Source organism: Sarcophilus harrisii, chromosome 4 (genome assembly GCF_902635505.1).
Source record: "Sarcophilus harrisii chromosome 4, mSarHar1.11, whole genome shotgun sequence".
Classification (NCBI taxonomy): Eukaryota; Metazoa; Chordata; class Mammalia; order Dasyuromorphia; family Dasyuridae; genus Sarcophilus; species Sarcophilus harrisii.
The window spans coordinates 302,833,833-302,854,106 of record NC_045429.1 but is presented as its reverse complement, the minus strand read 5'-3'; the positions used below and the strand labels follow the sequence as shown (position 1 = coordinate 302,854,106).

Below are 20,274 nucleotides of genomic sequence, written 5' to 3'. Positions count from 1 at the left end.
AAATGTGAAGATCGTGTATTTTAAGATCAGCACGAGACAGGAATTCAGGTTAGGGGAAAATCGTCAGTCTTTATTCTCAGTGAAGAAGGATCGGAGGTGGAAGAGAATTGGCGATAGCAATGTGTGCAGCTGAGTCAAGAAGCTAGCTCGACCAGCAGCCACACAACCAGCAGCTTGGAGTCTCGAACCCAGCCCAATCTCTCCCAGCTTCTCTTCCTGTCTCTCTCTCTGCCTCCACCCACCAAAATCGTCATTTCCTATACAACACATCAGGACTTGCACGGAGAGTGGGCAGGGACCATTCTTTATCCAATCATGTATATTAATAGAGTATAGTCCAATTACTATCTAGCCTCATGTACTTGGGACCTCAGTGCATCAGCTCAAACCTCAGCCCATTACAAACAAATGTGCTGGATGCTCCTCATTGATACCTGGCCATGAAACTGATTAATCCAAGACAAAGACAAAATGAAGAACAAAAGGCAAGGAGGTGAGAGATGAGAAGAAAAGCAGTAGATGAAAAGGGTTCAGCACATAGTAAAACTTTCAAAGGAGAAAAGACTGTAGAAAAAGATGTAGTCCAATGAAGCAATCTGATGTTTCTGGTGAATAACGAAAGATACCAGGCTAGAAGACAGAGACAAACTATATCCTACGTGGTAGGAAGGACTATGGTTGACCTGGCCTTGCACGTCCTTGAACCAAACAGGCTGTAGTTAGAGCAGAGTAGGGGTGCAGTCAAGGGAGGCAGATAACTTCAGGCCAAGTCCAATCATAAGAAAGGAAATACTTTAAAAAAAAAATCTTTCAAGTCTCTACAGAGAAGAGTAATATTTTAATCTTTATATGGATAAAAGTTAGACTGAGATTTGGAGAAATTGCTGAACCTTACTCCTCATGTCCCTAGACTTACAGAAATAATGGGAACTGACTGAATTTCTACAAAAACTTGCCCTGGTGTGGGGCCTTTATAAATTACTAGGTCCAGAGCATTCATCCCACAGTGAAAGCACTATTGTAGTATCTGATATTAGACCTCACACCCCTCTTACGCAAAAGCTTTGTTTTAAGTTATTTCTTTCATTATTTAGACTGCAGTGAAGAAAAATGGTTACCATTCTCAATGTAAGCATAAAATCTTAGCTTTCTCTATTTTCCTTTATCTAAATATTTCTAATTCCTATAACTACTACTTTGAAACTTTTCAGCATAAAGAAAATGATTAGAATAAAGTTTTCAAACCACACCAGAGAAAAAATTTTCAACCTCAAGGAGTTGATTTAAAAAAAAAAATAAAAGTAGTTATGTGTGCCTTAGTTTCAATGCGGATACCAAGGGCTACTTGGGCCTCCCACAACTTCCTGCCCACAAATATGCCCAAGGTCCTCCCCCTGTGCCCACTGCCTCAATTCCTCCAAACTTACATCTTTGAATCAAGCCTCCTTTCAATACAATGAGGGGAAAAATCTGTAGTCAATAAGACAGTTCTGCTTTAATGCTTTTAAGCATTGGGTTTTGAGTAGAGCAGGGTTAATCTGCCCCACTCTGCCTGAGGAACCAAGAATCCTTCCTTGGGGATGGGCTGCACAAAGAACTCCACAAAGCAGTCCTGGCCAGCTAAGGCTTCTTCTACTTCCAGGTTCACCACCCGGTACATATTGGCATGGGCCAGACCCAAGAATGTGGGCTCTTCCGAGTCTAGCAACTCCTTTCTCCGCGAATATTTCCCGCCCTGATGGTAGATCCGGAAGCCATAAGCTTGGGGTAGCAGATAATACCAGTAGAGAGTACAGCTGAGAAGAAGTTTGGTTTTGCCTCTATGCAATTCTGAATGGTTATGGTGCCAGTACATATGGGAAGCAGTAAGATCCCGGACTTGGGACAATGGTGTCATTAGGCTGTTTGCATCCACCACCTGCCAAGAGAAAGAAAGTTTAGAATAACTACCAATCCCTAACTTTCAGTCCCAAGATGGGAAAGAAAAGCCCTATTCTATTTATAAGTTGGCCACCTGCATCTCATCCCCTCTCTCAGAGACAAAGGATATTACCAGCAAGCTTTTTAGTTTGTTCCCAGCTTTATAGCAATACCATGCCTTTTGCTTGTAAGTTTAGCATAAGCCCTTAACAGGTTGAACTTCCAGGACTCCAAGCTTCCTTTCCATAAGTCTTAGAGCAAGAATCTTCATATTTAGGGTTCCTCACCTGGATTTCTCCCAAGCGACAAGTAAAGTTTTCATCCTTTTGGCTACCCAGGGGGCATGTAAAATTAACAAAGATGTCTTGCAAAAAGCAGTCCTGAAGATTCATTTCATAGTACCTGTGGAGAAGACAGAGGCAAGCTCAGGAAGAAGGAAAGGATTCTATCTTGTAAAAATCTCCTATTACTTCACTCAATGACTAATTCCAGTTTACCACTTTTATTACTGACTCTTACCATGACCCAGTTCTACAGTAGCTATAGAAGATGGGGGTTTGGAGAGGGGCAGAGTGACAAAGGTCCTGATCCAGGGCTTAGGATTTCAGAGACAAGTCAATTGCACATGTAATAAACTAGGACCTATACCCAGCAACGGCCTAGAAACTTGCTGAGGAGGACTGTTCCAATATGCAAAAATGGCTAAGCCTGGGAGTTTCCCCACTGCCCTCCAGTCCTAGGAATTCTTAGCTTGAAAATTCTTACTCCCACTCACCTCTAGCCCATCTTCATGGTAGGCCAGCCCCTGCACAGTGCAACACACCCTTGGGGGAGAGGGACTCACCGATGGATCCAGCCCCCGTTGAACTGCCGGCCACTTCTACCAACCCACCTGAGCAGCTTGTCTGGGGGCTCCTGGAGAGGTTGGGGAGTGTACCTAATGCTTGACCCTGCTAGAAAAACAAGTCAGGGAATATATGAGAGTCAATTATATTTTTCCAGCCCAATCCCCAATTCAGAAATGCCAAGAAGGAAACCAGGAAGAAATCAGCAAGGGAGCTAAAATTCCCATTCTTGAAAAAGCTGTCACTTTGGGGGCATCTGATCTTTCTTCAGTAAAAGTGACTTCTGAATAAGAAAATCACTCAATGATAAAGTTCCCCGACTTTTCATCTTTATGCCACATTATCTGTTTACTCCCAAGTCACACACACAGTTGGAAGTACAGTTTCTGAGTTCAAAGACAACTGGAATTAGTCTAAAAACAAAAGTAGAAATGAATTCTTACTTTAGTCTACTTCTGACATGATCATTCTGGGACATATTGTGTCCCTCCCTACAAACTCCACTAAGAACTTTGCCACTGCCTGAAGGAAGGTAGAAGGCACAGACAATTTGGTTGAGATCTTAATATCCACTTCCAGGACAGGGAACCAACAGGGAAAATTACATTACTGGTCCTATTCCTTCCATTCTGTTGGTCATCCAAGTCCTTTCTGATTTTTGCTTCTAGAAACAATCATAGAAGTCAGAATAAGATGCCCAGATAGAAGAAAAGCCATTGGGGGAAAGAAATATAGTGAATGCAAGAGGGAGACCTGTCCCAGTACCTCACCATCGAAAGATGGGACGCCCTCAATGCTACATCTTCTAACATCCCAGGTGGAGAGTTCCAATGCAACAGTGATATCTGTAGGCTCTTCCAGTTTGTATATTAGAGATAGATAAATTTTTGGTGGTGCTAGGACCTTCAGAGAAAAAAGCCTAGAGGAAAAATGATCAATGAGAGGCCTTAAAGAAACTCTAGTAACATACAAGGCTCAAATCTCTTGAGTCACAAAGATAAGAACATTATAACCCCTAGGATCTCTTACCTTTTCCCTTCCAAGGATTCAGCTGTTTGGCTAGGGATGAACTATTTTTTTTTGTTTGTTTTGTTTTTTTTGTTTGTTTTGTTTTTTTTTTAATAGCCTTTTATTTACAGGATATATACATGGGTAACTTTACAGCATTAACAATTGCCAAACCTCTTGTTCCAATTTTTCACCTCTTACCCCCCCCCACCCCCTCCCCTAAATGGCAGGATGACCAGTAGATGTTAAATATATTAAAATATAACTTAGATACATAATAAGTATACATGACCAAAACATTATTTTGCTGTACAAAAAGAATCAGACTCTGAATTATTGTACAATTAGCTTGTGAAGGAAATCAAAAATGCAGGTTTGCATAAATATAGGGATTGGGAATTCAATGTAATGGTTTTTAGTCATCTCCCAGAGTTCTTTTTCTGGGTATAGCTAGTTCAGTTCATTACTGCTCCATTAGAAATGATTTGGTTGATCTCGTTGCTGAGGATGGCCTGATTCATCAGAACTGGTCATCATCTAGTATTGTTGTTGAAGTATATAATGACCTCCTGGTCCTGCTCATTTCACTCAGCATCAGTTCGTGTAAGTCTCTCCAGGCCTTTCTGAAATCATCCTGTTGGTCATTTCTTACAGAACAGTAATATTCCATAATTTTCATATACCACAATTTATTCAGCCATTCTCCAACTGATGGACATCCATTCAGTTTTAGGGATGAACTATTATACTAGTTCTAGCTACAATCATGACTTTGGAAAGTTACAAGGTTTTTTCCCAAACCAAAGCACAGTATATATTGAAAATTAGTGTCAGCACTTTGTCCTTTTAGGTAGGCCAGCTGAGCAGCCAATGTAGAGTCAAAAGGCTGAAAGTCCCTAATCCTCAATCATTCACCTACCTCACAGCCACCTTCCCAGTGTTGGAAGGAATCATCCCCTGAACAAGCAGGGAGCTTCCTCCATTCCAGGCATCCATCAAGCAGTTGCGAATCTTCACCCAACCAGACTCACTTTCTAGTTCATGATTTCCAAAGATAGGCTGGATTTCCTGAGCACTTAGGTTGTACCATGGTCCTAGTGTCTCCTCCTAAAAGAAAAGCAGAGTCAAGAAGTACATGTGTCATGATGTCATGCAGGACAAACTAGACAGCAAAAATGGACAAGGATCAAAATTGGATATCAATTCTATTCAGATCATAAATCTTAGTCATGCAAAACAAACCTCACCTCATTTTCTACAAATTTATGGAAACCACAAGGCAAAAAGGGAGAATGGTTCTCCTTGCAAAAATATATAAGTTATAAGTAATACGAGGGAAGACTCATAGCTAGAGCGTAAGGCAGGAAGGGGTATATTTGGAAATTACTGTAATGTAAAGACAAAAAAGCATCAATTAATTTTTTTTAAATCCAGTACAAGCAGGAAACTCTTGTTCAGCCCTCAACCCAGCATGACTACAAAGGAATAAGAGAATCACAAATATTCCACACACCTGTCCACAGGAGAATCTCCGTGTTCCCAAGCCCAGACCGAATGAGGTGACAAAAGGTAGGGAACAAATGCTGTGAGTGGGCAGATATTGCTCCAGCAAACTCCAGAACCTACACAGAGACATATGGGTGCAGGAAGAACTCTCTTTAATCAAGAGAAAATTCAGCATATCCTCAATCTCAACCATTCTATCTTATAGTTTCCCCAACCATATCCAATATAAACTTTGACTTGCCTTCTTTGAAATATTGTTGATAAAAGTCCAGTATTCAAGCTATGTAAGAAATGTACACATATAACAGACCAAGAACCAAGTACTCCAAGAATAGGAATAATTTTCAAAAGAAGAAATGTAAATTGTCAACAATTATCTGTAAGGTTTTTCCAAATAGTTAATACTGAGAAATTCATACTAAAATTATGAGGTTTTACCTCACATCTATGAAATTGACAAAAATGATAAAAAAAAAAAACCCAACAACCCAAATAATAATCAAAATTAGAGGGTCAGTAGACATATTACTACACTGTTGGTAGAGCTATAATTTGGAATTATTTTTAAAAAGTCACTAAGCTGTTCAAAACATTTAGCTCAATAATGTCATAAGTGGACACGTGCCGATGGAATCAATGACATAAACAGAGAATTTACAATATGTGTGTGTGTCTGCATACTTATGTTTATTTGTGTGTATAAATAAAATAAAATATTTATAACACTCTATGTGGAATATAACTTCATGCTTCCTCAACTACTTAGTAGCTTCATGTACCAAAAATACCAGTCTAAGTGGTCTCTCAGTAACCCATCATCCATTCCTCATTGTTTTTCCATCTATTTCTAGGACTTTCCTACCTTGGGGAAGTCAACCCAGTTGATTTGTTTCCCCCTTCCCACTCCAAAAAAATAATCTAAGGTCACCTTCTCTGACCCACTGATCTATTACTAGAAGCCTTAAATGGGAATGAGAGCTCACCTGTCCTGATTCTGGAAGAAATCCTTATTATTCAAGCATTCATACACCCAGCCAGGAGCAAAGAGTGCAGCTGAGAACCCATACTTTCGGATCAGCTCCATTGACTACAAAAAGGCAGAAGACAAAGAGGAACATTGATCATATGAAAATAAAAATCATCATCTACTACCTTCTCTGAGGCTAAGGCATATCCTAAGATCAGGATTCTCTCACCATCTGAATAGAAGCAATGGGTCTCTATTGCTCATCAAACATGGGCCAATGTTCTGATGATTCCAATTATTTTGATGAACTCTAGAGTTTCTGTAGCTCCTGAAGAGCAGGTACTGATCCATTTTTATCTTTGTATCTCCCACACCCAGCAAAGTTCCTGGCACATAGATAGCACTTATAAATGCTTGTTGGTTGAATGACTTCATCTCTTGATGGGTGCAGAATCAGATCTGAACACTCTGTAGTTTCACAGATTGGCCATAAGAGGGCATTATAGAGTGCAAGAAAGCCAGAAAGAACATCCAAACAACATAGGAAGGCAGGAAACTTCAAACCTCATTATATTTTCAAAATAACTGGGCATGAGAAGAATGTTCAGTGATTGCATTAATTTATTCACTTAAAGCTTAATTAATGACTGAAGACCTCCCTATAGAAATAGAAATAGGATAGGACTGACAGTCAAGAGACAGAATGATTGTCTATTTTTCTCTTATATGGTACATCAACCCCCAACCCCCAAAAAAGAAAAGGGAGCTTTTCTTTTCTGTTGCCTTAAGTTGTATTGCTAGAAAGTCATAATCAACTTATCTTCCAAAACCAAATGCCTTAGGTCATCACTTAATATGACCAAAGAAATTTAAAAAAATATAAAAATACTATTAGTATTCTCCCAGTCTGCTCTGCTATTCTGAAAAGATAAAAAGAAAGAAGGTAAGAATTAATCAAAAATGTGTAGGACTGTGGTCCAGGATATTATCAAGTACAAGAACTCAGTATAAGATCATAGATTTAGAGCTAGAAGACACCACAATTAGTGCAACTCTCATTTTACAGATGAGGAAACTGAGGCACTGAGAGGTTAAGTGACTTTCTCAACATCACAGAAGCAATAATAATGAGCAGGAGGCAAGTTCTTGACCCGAGACTTATGACTCCAAATTGAGCACTATGTTCAGTATTACTTCTCAATGACCTGATATTCAGGATTCATAGAACCACAGAAAAGAAATGAAAGAAGCCTTAGAGATTGTTTGGCCTATCCCTACTGCTGCCCTCAGCTTCCTCACCAGCATTCCCTTTTTCAGAGAAGAATAGGAACATACTCAAAGATCATGTCTGGAATCCGGGTCCCCAACTTCCCAGTCCTCCAGGTCAGGGGTGAACCCTATCACCCCCATAATGGATAGCCCACAGGTGAATAGTGTTTTAAGACTCATTTTTTCTATCCTAAGAAGAAAAATCAGCACATTCCTCCCCCCCAAGATGAAAGGAAAGCTAAGAAAAACAGCAACCACCGGAAATAGCCATTAGAAAGTCATTACTCCTTCAAATGGTAACTAAGCCTGATCCACCTCCCTAGTCTACTCACCTTGTTTGTGTTAAATCCACCTCCCACAACATTTCCCCGGGCAAATATGTCCACTCCCACATAAACATTTTCCTTGCGAAGTTCAAAGGATGCCATGCGTTCCAGGTGGTCCTCCTTCCAGTTGTAATTGGTAAAGATACCATCACAGGAGTCAAAGAATACTCTGAGAAATAGCAAGAGACACAAAATTGGAGAAGCATCAGCTCAGCCAGCTCTGTTGTCAGCCTCTGTTTCTTGTCCATAAGGCTTCCCCTTCCTTCCTGAAGCGGGGACCAGAGGTTGGCTTCCTGAAAACTCATCTTACCTTTACAGTTAAAAGAGTAGAATCTTATAGACTATAAACTCCTAAAGGGCAGGATCTGTGTCTGTAAATCATTCTCCATATAAATCTAAGTGTAAAGCCAAAAGCAAATCTAATCAGCCTGTGCCTTCTCACCCAAAGTGACTAAAAATTCAAAACTCTTACAAATCAGAGACACTGTGCACGCGCACGCGCGCGCACACACACACACACACACACACACACACACAAATAGTCCAAAGTTTTTTGCTTTTCTTTTTTAAGCAATTCATTCTCCTCACAAGAATGAATTAATATTCTTTACAACCAAGCCACAATACTTTAAAATTGGCCTATGCAAATAGTTATGCTTAAGGTAAGACAAATTAAAAAATGCCTCACTTCTCCCAAAGGTAGATAGAATTCTTTTGGGTAGGAAGACTGAACATCAGCTAATTAGATCTAGAAAGGCAACGATGAAAACCAGATTCTTCTCGGAGCTTCTCAGCTAATCTGGCAACAATTTCTAATCCATAATATTTGCCATACTTATTAAATTCAGAATGGATTCTAATTGATTCTCTTTTCACCCTTCTGCCCACATTCAAGAGATAAGGAAAACAGAGACAAAGTTGCCATTGTTAAATCAGCTCACCTATTATTTTCATTCAATTCATTTTGCCAATTTAGCTGTCCATTCTTCACTACACTATCATACCAAATGACCAATCCACCTGGTACATATTGGTGCAACTGGTCAGTCAGGTATCGTAGGAAAAAAGGAGTGTTCTCCACTGCAGCCACCTGTAAGGAAGGAAAAAAAAGATTTGACATTGTCTGAGACGAGTAGGGTTTAGAAAGCATAAAGGGCTTCTCTCAGGAGAGGAAGAAAACTACTGTTATGAACTAAAGTGCCTGCACTCTGGCCATCACTCCTATTTCCCCTTCCCTTTCCCCCAACACCACTACATTTTATACTCTGCCCTTGGTCTCTGATAGATGACTTTGTCTTGCTCATCCCCAGGGCTTCATACTACCTCAGGGCCATATCACTATGTTACCACTACACACATCTCTTTCCTCACTTTTCCAGCTCCTCTTTTTGTGCTGTCTACTTCATTAGAACATAAGCTCCTTGATGTGGGAATAGCAAGAAGGGATGGTCTTACTAATTTGCTTTGGGTTCCTCAGTATTTAGCATGATGCCTGGCACATAGTTAAAGGCTCAATAACAAAAGCTCTATCTGTTTATCTGGTAGAAAAAAATAAGATCATGGGTATTACAAAGCAGAAATACATAATACAGAAAAACAAAAAGCCACTGAAACCTGGAGCTTATAATCTGCTTAATCAGAGAAATGTTGCTGACACATAACTCTCCTAAAGCAGAGATGAAAGGAATAGAACACAATCAGAGAGATAACCTAACCTTAAGGGGAGAAGAGACTCCAAAGCCAATCCAAGCACAAAAGAGGTAGAAAAACAACCATCCCATCACACCTCAGACCTAGAGTCTGAGCTCAGCCAGGCAAGGTACCTGGAGACACATAAGGAAAGCACACCATTCCCCAATACCAGAAAAAGCATCCTAAGGCAAAAATGGCTTTGTTTGAGAATAAGGGTAGGCTACAGGAGCTGTTACAGTATTCCATCACAAAGAGTGGCAAAGAGAGTGAGAGAAGAGGAAAAGGTTGAGACAGATCACTGGTAACAGAGGTCAACATGTCGAAGAGATGAACTAGAGTAGGGTAGAAGGGTGGCTGGGGAGAGAAGACCACACTTACACTCAGTGTGTTCTCAATGTTGATCAGCCAGCCATCAAAGCGAAAAAACTGTGCGATGCGGACTAGCTGATCTGCCACCATCTGGTAAGAGGATGGGTCTCCAGACAAGAATTTTTCACAGAGCCGCCCACCTTCTGTCCACTCTGTGATAAAGGTTCCTAAAAGACAGGACAAAAAGGTTAGGCTCTTTAATGATGTACAAGTGAGTAAATCATTTGCTAAGCAGGCGTGAATATACCTTGTAAGGAAATACCAGAGTTGTAACTTCAGTGGCAAATGACAAAGGCAACCAGTGCATCTGCAGTAGTTCTGGCTATGCAATAATGGCAAATCTTTATATTTTGCTCATATTATTGTCCTCTATAATCTATCCAGACTGATGTGTGGCTCACACACACTTGGCACAAATTCCATCACTATCATGAAACTCTCCTGCTTCCTTCAAACTTTAACTCATGTATAACTTCCTACATGAGGTCCTTCTTGACCTCTTGGATGTTAATGTCTTCCCCAAACCCAAAATTAACTTGTTTTTATTTACATGGGTTTGATATTGAGCAAACTCTTATATCAGGAGAAGTAGAAAGTATGAGTCAATGGTATGAGTCAAACTGTCTGCAAGGTGGCCATCATCCCCATCACCCCTGAACCAAATGTTATAATTATACTCTGCCCTTGGAGCACTGTCCTCTTACAGATGAGCTTTCACTTTGTGTTGCCCATAGCCAAGCCCCTGTAGCTACTTCCAATATATATCCACATCCTATTGTCACCATACATATCTCCTTTGCCCTCACCTTTCCAGATCCCCTTCATATGCTGTCTTCCCTTTCCATTCCCAATAGAATGTAATCTTCTTAAGGAAAAGGGCTAGTATTCTGTTTTTGTCTCCATATTCCCAATGCCTAGAACAATGTCTTACACAGAGTTTAATAAATGCTCAACTGATTAAAGTCTGTAAAAATACATTAGATATGTTTTCTCTCATTTGATCCCTACCAAAGCCTTGTGAGGTATTACTGTAACCATTTTACAGGTAAGGAAACAGGCTTATTTATGGTAATATTTTTTAAAATGCTCTAAATCACCACTGATTAGAGAAATGCAAAACAAGACAATTCTAAGATTTACTTTACCTCTCATATTAGATAAGATAACAGGAAAAGATAATAATAAATGTTGGAGAAACTGAGACACTAATGCATTATTGATAGAGTTCTGAAATGATCCAACCATTTTAGAGAGCAATTTGGAACTATGCCCAAAGGGCTATAAAAACTATGCATACCCTTTGATCCAGCAATGTCTCTACTGGCTCTTTATCCCAAAGAAATCATAAAAGAGGGGAAGGATCCTGCAAAAACATATGCAGCAGCTCTTTTTGTAGTAGCTAGGAAATGGAAATCAAGTAGATGCCCATCAGTTGGGGAATGGTTAATGGTATAAGAATGTAATGGAATATTATTGTTCTATAAGAAATGATGAGCAGGCTGATTTTAGAAAAACCTGGAAAAACTGACTTGAACTGATGCTGAGTGAAATGAGCAGAACCAAGAGAACACTAGACATAGCAACAACAAGATTATGTAATGATCAACAGAGATGGACTTGGCTTTTTTCAGCAATGAAGTAGGTCATTCAGAGAAATTCCAAAAGATTGGGATAGAAAGTGGCACCTGCATCCAGTGAGAGAACAATGGAGAATGAATATGGATCAAAAATAATATTTTCACCTTGTGGTGTTCTTTGTTTGCTTGTTTTTTCTTTCTTTCTCATGGTATTTTACCTTTTGATCTGATTTTTCTTGTGCATAATGATGAATATGGAAATATGTTTAGAAGATCTGCACAGGTTTAACCCATATCAGATTGTTTGCTGTCTTAGGAAAGGGGCTAGGGGAAGGCAGGAAAAAAATCCGCAAACACAAGGTTTTGCACAGGTAAATGCTGAAAACTCTTTGCATGTATTACAGGGGTCCTCAAACTATGGCCCGCGGGCCAGATGCGGCAGCTAAGGACGTTTATCCCCCTCACCCAGGGCTATGAAGTTTCTTTATTTAAAGGCCCACAAAACAAAGTTTTTGTTTTTACTACAGTCCGGTCCTCCAACAGTCTGAGGGACAGTGAACTGGCCCCCTATTTAAAAAGTTTGAGGACCCCTGAAAAAAAATGAAATACTATTAAAAAAAACAAAACAAAATTGAAAGAGGTAAAGTACTGCCTATGGCCTTACCACTAAAGAAATATTGGAGGCAAGATCTAAACCTAAGTCTCTCCTGATTCCAAGGCCAGTAATCTTCCTCTATGTGTTGTCATGCCACTTCTTCCAGTGGTATTAGCAGCTCACATTTATGTAAAATCTTAGGTTTTACAAAATACTTTATTTACATGATCTCATTGGTCCTCTCAGCAATCCCATTAGGTTGTTATCCCATTTAGTAGATAAGGATACTGAGGCACAGATAAGTGGAGGAACTTGTCTAAGGACCCAGAGCTAATAATGCTGAAGAGTTGGAGAAACTTCAAAATTAGGTTTCTAACTTCAAAGTCAATGTTCTTTCTACTACCTCCCAGTCTTGATCAGTATACATCCTTCCTGTGTGATCCTGGGGCAGATCATTTAAACTCTACACCCATTTCCTAATTTGTAAAATGAAGGAATTGGACTTTTAAGATCTCTTCTAATGGGATCTTATCTGTGAACTGTGAACTGAACTTATTTTTATACACTTTCAGTCCACAACAACTAGTCTGATTTTTTCCTCATTCCCACATCCCTCAGACCAACTAATATATATGCTCTCTTTAACAGAGACCGAATTCAGCCTGGCATCACTCTTACCCAGCACAGAGACCCCATGCTTATGGGCAGCATTGGTCCAGACTACTGGAGGGATGGTGACTGTGTGATGGCTGAAGTACACAAAGATATCAATGCACTGCCAATGGTAGAAGGTGTAGGGAGACTCTGTCATTGAGCCTTGAATAAACCTAGGTAAAGGAATAGGATGAAATAAAATCACAGGATGCAAACTGTAAAATTCAATTCAATTCAACAAGCATTTATTATATGCCAACTCTGTGCTGGGCACAGTTGGATAAAAAGACAAACTAAAGCAGACCCTGCCCTCAAAACGCTTCTGTTCTGTTGGAGGGAAAAGAACACATATGTATGAAATGAAATTCAAAATGGAAAGAAATGGAAATACATGGAAAGTAATTTCCAAGTAAAAGGTACTGGAAACTATATGTATCTCTCTTTTTATATTTGGATTCTGACTTATATCATATTTATCTGTGTATATGCCATGTTCCCTGATCTCATGCCATCACCAGAAAGTAATAAGAGGGCAGGGATTATGTCTTATTCAGTTTTATTCCTACCTTGGCAGGTATTGCAATCATCTGCACACATGTCCTGAGAAAATGTTTGCCATAAAAATATCTAGAAGTATATCTATCAAGTGACACTCTGAACACATATGAATACAATTACATGATATTCTTTTCAGAAATAAAGGAAGACAAGTAATTGTAGTTATAGTAACCATTTGTACTTGGGCTGTATCAATATAATAAACATGATGGTACTTCTTAAATTAATTTAATGCCCCAACAATCAAAGTACTAAGCAGATACTTTAGAACTAAAAATAATAACATAATTCATCTAGAGGAACAAAAGGTCAAGAATATCAAGGAAAATATTGGGGAAAAAAGGCAGGAAGTAATGGGGTCTAGTAATATCTGATCACCAAAAGCAGCAATCACAAAAATGATTTGATGCTGGCTAAAAAAATAGAAACATTTGAAAAGTATCTGACGACAGACTAAATAAACAAGATACAAAAGGAAATGAACACAATTGCAAAGTATTTAACATAACCATTACAAGAATACCACAAATGAACTCCAAATGGATACATGACCTAAATATAAAAGTTTATAAAGTTTAAAAAAAATAGAGAAGAGATAACCTTTCACAACTAGAAAGAGAAAGATTTCAAACAAGTAAAATAAAAAATTTTTGAGAAACTAAAATTTTAAAACTTTTGTTCAAAAAAATCAATGTAGTAAGAATTTGAAGGGAAACTCTTACCACAGATTTCTCTGATAAAAGGCTTGATATCCAATACATATATAGAAACTTCAAATATATAAGAACAGTCTAGTCTCAACTGTATGATCCTGGTCTAGTCACTTAATATTTCAGTGTTACAGGTAAATCTCTAAGATTATAAATTATAAAGAAGCTGTCAAGAGAATTTCCTCACCAGGGCATTTCCTATTCCAGTGAAATCACAGGTCCAATATCTATTTCCTACATAAGAACAAGAGTCCATTCCCCAAAAGACAACTTGTCAAATGTAAGTTTTCAAAAGAAAAAAATGCAAACAACCATATGAAAAATGCTCCAAATTATTAATAATAAGAGAAAAACAAACTAAAACAACTCTGAGGCTTCACAAACTGACAAAAATGACAAAAAGAAGGAAAATAGCAATTGCTTATAAGAGCTCTGAGAGAAGAGATATATTCATGTACCTTTGGGGGAACTGTTAATTGGTCCAATCATTCTAGAAAGTAATTTGGAGCAATACTCAAAAGTCACTATTGTCTTTGATCCAGCAATAACACTAGGCATATATTCCAAGGAAATCAAAGAAAAATGAAATGGATGATGCATACAAAAATACTTTTTGTTATAACAAAAAACTGGAAACAAAGTGGGTGTCCATCAATTTAGTGTTTATGAATCTAATAGAGTATTATGATGACTCACAGATTCAGAGTAATGTGGGAAACTCATAAACTGATGAATAAAATGAGCAGAACTAAGAGAATAATTTATATTATGATCACAATAATGGGAGAGAAAAACAACTCTGAAAAATTTAGAACTCTGTTTAATACAGTGATTGGTCATGATTTCAAAAGATTTGATAAAGCATGTTTCAAAAGTATCCATATGTGCAAAAATGCTTATAGCAGCTATAGTAGCAAGGAACTGGAAAATGAGTGGATGTCCAATAATTGGGGATTGGATGAATAAGTTATGATATATAAATGTAATAAAATATTATTGTTTTATAAGAAATGATAAGCAGGCTAATTTCAGAAAAGCCTGGAAAGACTTATATGAACTGATGTTTAGTGAAGTGAGCAGGGCCAGAAAAACATTTTACATAGTAATATCAAGATTATGTCGTGTGCAACTATGATAGACTTATCTCTCCTCAGTAATGCATTACGTCAAGACAATACCAATAGAACTGGAATGGAAAATGCCATCTACATTCAGGGGGAGAACTATGGAGACTGAATGCAGATAGAAGCATACTATTTTCTTTTCTTTTTTTTTTTTTAATAATGTTATCATCATTCCTTTATTTTTTTTCAATTTTATTTTTTTTATTATAGCTTTTTATTTACAAGATATATACATGGGTAATTTTTCAGCATTGACAATTGCAAGACCTTTTGTTCCAACTTTTCCCCTCCTTCCCCTCACTCCTTCCCCCAGATGGCAGGTTGACCAATACGTGTTAAATATATTAAAGTATAAGTTAAATACAATATATGTATACATGTTCATACAATTATTTTGCTGTACAAAAAGAATCAGACTTTGAAATAGTGTACAATTAACCTGTGCCGGAAATCAAAAAGAAGCATACTATTTTCACCATGTTTTGGGTTTTTTTTTTTTTTGCTTTTTCTTTCTTGTGAATTTTTCCTTTTATTCTGATATTTCTGTCATTTCAACATGGCAAATATGGAAATATATTTACAGTGACTGCACATGTATAATTTATATCAAATTGCTTGCTGTCTTGAGGAGAAGGAAGGTAAAGTAAGGAGGGAAAAAAATTCAAAACTCAAAATATTTCAAAAATGAATACCAAAAACTATCTTTACGTGTTATTAGAAAAATAAAATACTATTGATAAAGCATGTCTCTTGAAAGAAACAATGAACTACAGCTACAGAATAAGACAGATATTTAGATAAAGGCAAAGCCTTGATTTGTCTTGTATATCTCTCCTAATTTGCTATGGGGTAGGATGAGTTGGTGGGAAATGACATGATATGGAAAAAAAGGGAAAAAACACCACAAAATATTTACAAAATACACAAAAGAAAAAGACAAAGTCAAAAAGGAACACAGGACAATTCTGTTACTTCCTTTTAAAATTTAACAATATACATTATATATAATGAACTATAATGAATTAACAAGGAACTAATAGAAGTTTTATTCATAATACTTTGTTGTTCATCTTTGCATACTGAAATATTTGTGTTTATATATGGCTAACAATAAAAAAAGACAATTTTTAAAAGATGTTTGTTGAACTGAATAACTGAATTCATCTATGTCCATTCTAACTCACCCCTATTGCCAAAATAATTCCCCATGAAGCAAGATTATAAAATTCTAGGGTTAAAGAGAGAAAAGAAAAATCCCCTGACTTATAGATGGAGAAATAAACCTACAGACAAGGGGAATTGTGTGATTTGTCCAAAGTTACACAGTATGTACCAAAATCAAAAATTCAATTCAGTTCTTCTGACTCCAAATCTTGTATTTCTTCACTGTACCACCCTGCTTTTCATTAGTGGGAGATAGCTTTCAAATTTGGAGGAGCAATGATAATAGAATAAGTGAGATTGCAAAAAGAAGTGGGGAATTCCATAATCATTCAGGTAAAATCTCCCTATGTTCTATAACAAATCTTGCAAGTTATAGGATTATAAAATCAATAGATAATAGCCTAATTTACTCAATATCCCCAAACTAGTTATTGCAAAGGCAGACTTTGAACCCATGTCTTCCAACTCCTAATTAAGCACTCTTTAACTACAGCTCCTTGGTATCTCTCAATTTAACTACTGTTTTATTAGATAAAGAGGGTATATTCACTCACCTGTCACCTAAGTAGCCACCCATCATGTCATGGCATAACAGAGTCCGAGGTCTCTGGCTTTGAAGTGGGGGTTGGCGATCTGCTAGGGGTATCATAGCAATATTAAAGGCATCATCTCTACCTGGGTTCCATGCCAGAAGCTCCTCCAGTGATGAAAAATAAAAGCTGACAGGTTCAGTGGTGATCTTATCATAGTTTCTAGCTGGACAGAGGAGAGAAACATTGGGGACAGCCATTGAAATATTGTAACTTTGAAAGTGATAAAGAAGTGAAATAGATGAAATCTGGAAAGGAAGGCAAGAAGTTTTGTTGTTTGTTTGGTTTTTTTTTCCAATTTATTTTGTGTGTCAGGATCCCTTTAGTTATTGAATGAAGCCTAAGGATTCCTTCTGAGAATGTTTTCAAGTGGATAAAATAAAATATGTAGAATTAGTTACAGTAAAGTACAAACACAGTTATCAAAATATCTTAAAAGCAAAGGCCTGCAAAAGTGAAACAATATGCACAGCTTCAGTTTTCTCACCTGGCAAGGGCTCTGGCTTAAAATTGATTACCTCTCGAAAGACTGGACTCTGGCTCTCTTCCACACTTTAACAAAGGAAAAAAACACCAATAATATATTATTACAAAATGGACTAGGATTAAAATAGATGTTTTTTTCTCCTTAAATTTTAGAAATTCAACCTATCCTTTCAGAGTTTACACAATTGCTCACATTATATAATACATTTCTATATACTGGCAATCTACTCATCCTCTTATCATTAGATGCCATGTCTGCTAAAACAGCCAACCCAGTCTTCTGACTTGCTTCAAAAACTAAGGCCAGATTATATCAGAGGAAACATTGTCTTCAAAAATCATTGTGCTAAAGTATTAGGGAATAAATAGTTTCTGTCCTTAAATAGTTTATCATTTAATGGGAGAAGAAAAAACACAAAAGAAATTTGAAAGGGAGGAGAGGCACAAATCAAGGGAAAAACATTGAGAAAACTTGGAGTAATTGCAACATCCAGTTTAAAATACTTTCAGAAATATTCTTTTTTGTACTTGACCCCAGACAAGTCATTTAACCCCAAATGTCTCAGGGAAAAAAAAAAAAAAAAAGAATGTAGGCTCGCTGAGGACAGGGATTATTTCTTTCTTTCTTTCTTTTTAATCCCTGGTGCCTAGCAAAGTACTTGGCATATTTAATAAAAACTTGCTGGTCGATATATAGACTGAAGGAAAATAAGGTGTCAATAATAATAATTCATTAGTGAACCTAGAAAGACGCTAGAGTTCTCAACAATTATCCAGCAGTTTGGAAGAGGGGTGGAAATATAGGATAATGACAATCACAGTCCATCCATCCTGCTCATTTTATAGGACTGGCTCTGTCCTATGCAAAATGAGAAGCAGGGCAGGAGAGGGTTCTAGGAAAGTAGGTGACTCGCCTATCTTCCAAGATGCATATGGCACAAAGCGCAAAGATTAAATGTGTGATCAATTTTCCCATAGGCACAAACAGAATTATTGCTGCGGAATTCCATACTGATGAGGTTATAAAGACTAATTCCTAGCTCAGAAGCGAGAAAAGACTGCACGATGGAGAGATGTAGTAGAGTGAGGGAGTGTCCAAGATATCAGAGTTGGAGACAAAACCCAAAAATCATTTTTGCAGGAAGTGGTTTATAACCCATTTTACCATTCTCATTTGGTTGATCATATTATCTTTGAGGTCAGAGATAAAAATCCAAATGGAAGTGAAATCATTTATACTAGATAAATTAAGGCATAAAATGTCAGAGGTACAAGGGCCATTGGGACTACTCCATCCCCGTTACGAGGTGAGGATTCTAGAGCCCTCTTGAAGCGACTTGTTCAAGGTCAAGCAGTGACCTTTGCCATTGCAAAGGCAAAAAGAGAACCCAGGCAGATCTCGTAAAATTTAAAAATAAAAACCGACTCCCTAATTTAGCCGTTTCACCTAACAGTTAAAAGCGCTGATTTTGAAGCCAGAGTCTTGCATTCTAGCGCTGGTTGTGCTCTTTCCTAAGTCAGGTTTTTCATGCGATAATCAATAATCTCTAAGCTCCTTTTGGTGATTCTAAATGAGAAGATCTCATAGCCATCCCCTCACCAGACGAAGAAGGAATTCAAAGAGGACTGACTCCAGCCAGCTTTTATTTTTAAATGCAAACCTATTAGGCCGTCCAAGCGGGAGCTTGGGCGCAGTGGCCTACCCTAGGCCGGCAAGGAGGGGATGCTCCCGCCAGGGAGCAAGAAAAAGACGCCTTTTGCGTCACCACATTGCGCGCGCTGGGGCTCCCCCGCCCCCACCCCGGCTCTCTGGATCTCTTTCTCCCGCTATCCCTTCACCTCCGTCCAAGCCTCTTGGGCGAGCGCGGCGGCATCTTTTCCGTCTCCTCCCGCTCCTCCTTCTCCGCCGCCGCCCCCCGCCAGTGCGGGCTGCGCCGCCTAGGTTTTCCCCGATTTGCACCGTCGGCCGAAGACTCCATTGGATCTCCCCGGAGCAGCCTATCACAGGCGCCCAGGCCGGCCTTTGGGACTGGCCCTTGGCCTCCCGGCGCGAGCTTAGAAGTCCCGGCTCCAGCCAGTGGCGACGCTCGGCTCCGCCCCCTGCAGGTCCGGCCTCCAATCAAGAGCTCCCAAACAAGCCAGGATCCCTTCACCTCAGGGAGGGTCAGAGTCCTGGCGGCTCGCTCCTGGGTTCGTGTAGGCAGGTGTTCTCAGAATCAGAGACAAATAGAAGGAGCCAGTGTGGGGGCGGGGTGATATCAAAGGGCTTTGTCTTATGTAGACTGGGATACAGAGTTTCCCTTTCCAGCTTCTAACCCTTGTCCGGTTTCCAGCGTGGGCCGCCGAACGTCGGAGCTGCTGGCGCAGACGCCCACGCCACGCTGAGCTGTGCGTATTTATTGCCGCTGGCTTTGAAATGTTTATGAGGCGTCCGGGAATTCTGAAGGCTCTCCTTCCGCTTGCCCCGTCCGCAGCCGGGGCCTCCAGCTGCTTCTGGGCGGCGTCCTGCGGCGCTCGGCTGGTCTTGGGACGAGAAATAAGGAGAAGGACTTCCTGAAAGCCTGAGGCGAGGCCGCAGAAGAAGGGGAGGCTTCTGAGCCCTCTGCTTTGCACAGAGTGCCTCTGTGGCCACTGAAAGGCGCAGGGAGCGAAGAGCGACCTTGGCGTCAGAGTCCCCGAATTTAAACGGAAATTATTTAATCTCTGATATTTTATACCTGTATAATTATACACCTGGGCACGAGATGGCCTCTGAGGTCCCTTCCTGCTCTACATCTATGAAACTATGGTGACATCATCTCTCTGTTTCCCTATTGCTATAGATGTATTAATTAATCATTATTATGATTAATATTGAAAGAAACAAACATTTATTAAGGGTCTACACTGTATAATAATACAGTGTAGCATGATC

The 20,274-nt window shown here is 38.9% G+C and overlaps 1 protein-coding gene across 2 annotated transcripts; it reads right to left on the bottom strand.

The window, feature by feature from the left end:
* Positions 1 to 1,471: 1,471 nt before the first annotated feature.
* ENGASE (endo-beta-N-acetylglucosaminidase) lies at positions 1,472 to 19,868 on the bottom strand. 2 transcript variants are annotated; one of them, XM_023502682.2, is made up of 14 exons: positions 19,200 to 19,868; positions 17,362 to 17,426; positions 16,839 to 17,040; positions 12,753 to 12,901; positions 9,912 to 10,069; positions 8,783 to 8,931; positions 7,848 to 8,010; positions 6,263 to 6,366; positions 5,287 to 5,395; positions 4,693 to 4,880; positions 3,536 to 3,684; positions 2,765 to 2,870; positions 2,208 to 2,322; positions 1,472 to 1,918 (listed from the first exon to the last, which is right to left on the bottom strand). In XM_023502682.2, the coding sequence occupies exons 1-14, from the start codon at positions 19,337 to 19,339 to the stop codon at positions 1,505 to 1,507; spliced, it is 2,211 nt and encodes a 736-aa protein (XP_023358450.2). In that variant the 5' UTR covers positions 19,340 to 19,868; the 3' UTR covers positions 1,472 to 1,504. The 2 variants fall into 2 exon arrangements, with proteins under 2 accessions (XP_023358450.2, XP_023358449.2); XM_023502681.2 differs by having other exon boundaries at positions 2,765 to 2,873; positions 19,200 to 19,867.
* Between the last annotated feature and the right edge of the window lie 406 nt (positions 19,869 to 20,274).